The sequence below is a fragment of the Trichechus manatus genome, unplaced genomic scaffold (assembly GCF_000243295.1).
Source record: "Trichechus manatus latirostris isolate Lorelei unplaced genomic scaffold, TriManLat1.0 scaffold00008, whole genome shotgun sequence".
In the NCBI taxonomy this organism is placed as follows: domain Eukaryota; kingdom Metazoa; phylum Chordata; class Mammalia; order Sirenia; family Trichechidae; genus Trichechus; species Trichechus manatus.
In genome coordinates, this window is record NW_004443944.1 from 614,469 (window position 1) to 618,869 (window position 4,401).

General features: G+C 64.6%; 1 protein-coding gene across 1 annotated transcript in view; it reads left to right on the plus strand.

Annotated features, from left to right (window-relative positions):
- The window catches only part of PTK6 (protein tyrosine kinase 6), an 11,325-nt gene continuing 6,924 nt past the window's right edge, over positions 1–4,401 (plus strand). The window contains 5 exon segments of the mRNA XM_004370509.1: positions 1–295; positions 409–465; positions 1,257–1,536; positions 3,375–3,496; positions 3,909–4,089. Of these exon segments, the coding sequence (XP_004370566.1) occupies positions 1–295; positions 409–465; positions 1,257–1,536; positions 3,375–3,496; positions 3,909–4,089 (935 nt within the window).

A 4,401-nucleotide genomic window follows, 5' to 3' on the forward strand; every position in this document is an offset into this window, starting at 1 on the left:
ATGGGAACAGAGAGGGGTGTGGGTGAGCTGGGGGGGGGGCGGACAGAGGACGTGGAGGACCAGACCTTGATCCTGCTGGGCTCGGCAGGGAGTGAGGGCCCGCTCAGGTGGGAGGAGCCGGGAAGGGAGGTGGTCTTACCCAGGAGGTGGAAGCTGCAGGCTCCTGCAGGGCTGGGCGCTGAGGTGGAGGTGCTTTTGGGTGTGTTCCTTGTCTCGGATGCCTCTCGTGTTCTGTCTGAGACGATGGTGCCCTTTTCTTCGGCCAAGGGTCTGTGCCCCCAGAACACGCCCTGCCGTAGGCTCTCCTGCTCCGGCTTCCCAGGGACCCCAAGTCACCCAGCCACCTTTTCAGGGAAGCCTTCCGGGCCAGCCCACGCCTGCCCGCCCTACCAGTGTCTTGTCTGCCAGCTGCCCGGCTCCGGCCCTCCCAGCCTGCTCTGGGCAGGGCGGGTACTCAGCTAGCAGGTGGGGTGGCCCTCCAGGGAGCCCCTGTAGTAATGGCACCCCTACCCGCAGACTAGGGTCCAGGCTCAGGCCAGCCCTGCTCCTCTGCTCTTCTTGGGCCCCTTCCTCCCCTCCCAGGCTCTTCCTGTTCTCTGACTGTGGCCTTGCCTGCATCCCCCTTGGCTGCTCTGTTCCCCGGGCTCAGCTCAGGCACAGGGGGCCAGTCCTGGCAGTGTCTCACAGTGGGGGAACTGCCAGAGTAGCTGCGGCCCACCCCAGCTCCCCGTGGTCAGAGAGCGTGGGGGGGCTCTGTGGTGAGAAGGGAACCTTCTGGGGACAGCAGCACCACCTGGGCTTGGCCTCTTATGCCTTTGTCTCTGCCCGTGAGATGGAGGACTGACTGCCCATGGGCCCCTATCCACTTTCTCCACCCCTCCTCTCTTCCTCCCCTCCCTCCAAAATCAGCCTCCACCTCAGGCTGTCACACCTGTGTCAGCTGCTAACGGTGACCACCTGTGGTGGGTCCCTCTGCAGTGCCACCCTCCACTCCGACTCAGGTCTTCTGCAGTGACCCCTCAGGTCCGGCTGAGGGGCTGAGAGCACATCAGTGGCTGCTCTAGGGGCACGTTTCCCGTGAAGAGAGATGCCCAGAGAAATAATGGTGGGTAGTATGGGCTTGGCCTGGCCGCCTGCGGGCACAAGGACAGGTGGGGACCCAGGTTGCCTAGTCAGGAGGAAGTGGGAAGGCCCACGGCTGGGCGGACAACCTGTTGGAGAGTGTCCCGCCCAGCCTCGTGCCCTGGTGCCCATAGGCACAGTGACGCTTCAGCAGGGCCAGGCTGCCCGACCTGCTGCTGTGTCTACCATGGTATCCTGCGGTCCAGTGTGCCTGTACGTGGGCCTCTGGGACTTTGAAGCCCGCACAGCTGAGGAGCTGAGCTTCTGGGCAGGGGACCTCTTCCATGTGGACAGGAAGGAGGAGGAGTGGTGGTGGGCCGCGAGGCTAGACTTGGCTGGAAGGGGCCTGGCCCAGGGCTACGTGCCCTACAGCTACCTGGCCAAGAAGGAGACGGTGGAGTCAGAGCCATGAGTGTCCTTCTGGCTCCTACGTGGGACAGAGATGTTGCCCCAGGGCCGCTCGAGGGCTGGGGCAGGACTGAGCCTGGACAGCCCTGTGCCATCCACCTGTGGCTGGGCTGGGGGCAGGGGTTCTGGGAGGCCCAAGTGGGAGGCCCAGCTTGCATTTGCCTGGGGTGGACCTGCAGCCCCTGCCCTGGCCCCTAGGTCAAGGCTGGACAGATGGCTTTGTCCTACCTTGGGACCTCCCCTCAGACCCTGGGAGGGGCTGGCTATGTGGTTTGCTTCATCGCATCTGGGGTAGGGGAGGCCACAGAGGGTGGGGGCTCTTCTTGGTTTCACCCCACATCACCCTTGTGGTCAGGGGTGCTGTGCTGCCGGGACCCAGATGGGCCCAGGGGGTTGTGAGGGGGCTCTGGAGGCCGGCCCAGTGCATGGGTCTTCGTGGAAGTCCCAAGGCGGGGCGGGGCTGTTCTAAACACCCGACACCAGCCGCATGACCCCGTTACAGGGGGCGGGGGCGGTTGAACGCGCCTCTCTCTGGAGTGGGGCGCGGCGGCTGGTGTGGTGGCTGTGGGTCTTCGCTCCCTGCCCCCTCCCTGCCCCCTCCTGTCACTGACAAGCTAGCCCCCAAGGCAGCAGGCTGACGGTCGGCTGGGGATGCTCAGAGCCGAGGGATACCTGGAGTGGGTGTCCCAGAGCCTGTGTGTGCTCACAGCAACCCGAGGTTCCTGCCCCCCCTGCCCGGCTGCCCGGTTTTTCTGGGCGCTGCGTCCGGAGCACTGGCCAGGGGCTGTTTCCTGCCTGAGCTCTGTGGTGACGCCTGTGTCCTCACACTGAGTATGAATGAGTGGAGCATCATGGTGAACAAGACAGACACGCCTATCCTCAGTTTGCCTCCTGCTGAATGGGCACAAGGAGACCAGCCATGGGGCTGTTTCACAGGGGTTGTTTCACTGGGCCCCGTGACAAGGCTGAGGCTGCAGTGAGGGGCTGAGTGGACAGTGTCAGGTGGTGGGACCAGCATGTGCAAAGGCCCTGAGGATGTTTGAAGAGGGAAGGAGCCAGGGTGGGTAGACGAGACACGCAGGGTGGGGTGAGCCTGCAGGCTGGCACCCTGATGGCATCTGAAGCACCAGGGGCAGGGCGGGTGCAAGCAGAGGTCTCCTGGAGGCTCTGTGGGCCCACCCTTCTTCAGTCCACAGTTTGAAGTGTGTTGGCGCCCTCATGATGGGGTGCCCTGTGTGAGCATGAGATCCCACATGGCTCGCACTCCCACCACGTGTCCACCGCGCCCTGCTTGGCCTATTGGTGGGTTTGTGGGGAGTGGGGGTTGCTGCACCCACACATCAGTGGCATGTCCTGGGGTGGGGATGCTGGCAGATGGTAGACAGTGCCTGCTCTTCCCCTTCCAAGCTGCTGGGGCCTTTCCTGGTGTCTGGAACAGGCCACTTGTTATATTTGGGGTCTGTGACGGGCAAAGAAGGGGCCTCTGGCCAGGGACAGCATCAAAAGGAAGGCACAGTCACGGCTGGGACCCTGAGTGGGTGGAGGGTCAGGAGCCAGCAGCCAAGGGTGGCTGGATCCAGGGAGGTGGGGTGAGCAGGCCAAGGGGACAAGGCAGGCCCAGGGTCAAAGTCAGCCTCCGGGAGACTGTGGGGTCAGAGCAGGCACAAGCTGGGGTCAGAGAAGGCCCGGGGTCAAGGTCGGCCTCTGCGAGACTGTGGGGTCAGAGCAGGTTCGGGCTGGGGTCAGGGTGGGGGTATGGGACGGGGTCAGAGCAGATCTGGGCGGGGTCAGGGCGATCGGGCCAGGTCAGCTGCGGGCTCAGAGGTGCCTCTGCTGCCCTGCAGGTGGTTCTCCGGCTGCATCTCTCGCTCTGAGGCCCTGCACTGGCTCCAGGCAGATGGCAATGAGACGGGGGCCTTCTTAGTGAGGATCAGCGAGAAGCCCGGCGCTGACTATGTCCTTTCGGGTATGCCCCCCTCCCCTGCTGGGAGGTGGCCCTGCATCTTCAGGGCTCCTCCCTTGGCCTGTCCTTCCTGCAGGGTGCAGACCTGGCCTCCCTGGGGTATAGGAGGTGCTGCTGCTTTGGTGAACTTGGGGCAGTTAGGGGCAGGGATGTGGTGGGAGGAAGCCCCTGTGGGGCTGCTCTCCAGGCTCTCCTGCCCCCCCTTCCCGTGGCCAAAGCAGGAAGCACTGACCACCTCGCAGGGCTCGTGGGCATCCTTGCGCACCTAGGTCCCCCAGGAGGACCTCATCCAGCCAGCATCACTGTCAGCAGCTATCTGGGCCACCGTGTGCTAGGTGTCCCCAGACGAGTCCAAGCCTGGGGTGGGGAAGGGGTGCTCGCCCTGATGCTGTCTCACACGTGTCCCTGGCCCCAGTCCGTGACAAGCAGACGGTGCGGCACTACAAGTTCTGGCGGCGCGCCGAGGGCTTCCACCTGAATGAGGTCGTGTCCTTCCCCAGCCTGCGTGAGCCTGTGGCCTGCCACCACACCCAGAACCTGTCCCGCGGCCTGCGGCTCACCGCGCCCTGCTGGAAGGTAGCTGCCTCCCCACCCCAGCTAGGGGTGGACACCACCCATGTCCACCTTCCCGCCCACCACGGCTGGGCCTGGGTCCCTCCCATGCGACCTCTCCCAGGACCCTTCAGGGCATGGCTCCTGAATGACGCTGTCCCCAGGGGCTCGCAGAGCAGGGCTCACGGCTGGGGCTTCCTGCTGGGAGAGGTTGGTGGACAGGGTAGGTGAGTCCTGATGGCTTTGACCAGCTGTAGGGGGACCTGCTGTGACTTCTGCAGAACAGGGCATGGAGACAAGAGGCGGGACAGAGGAGGGGACAGGAGGTGGGACGGAGGAGGGGACAGGAGGTGGGA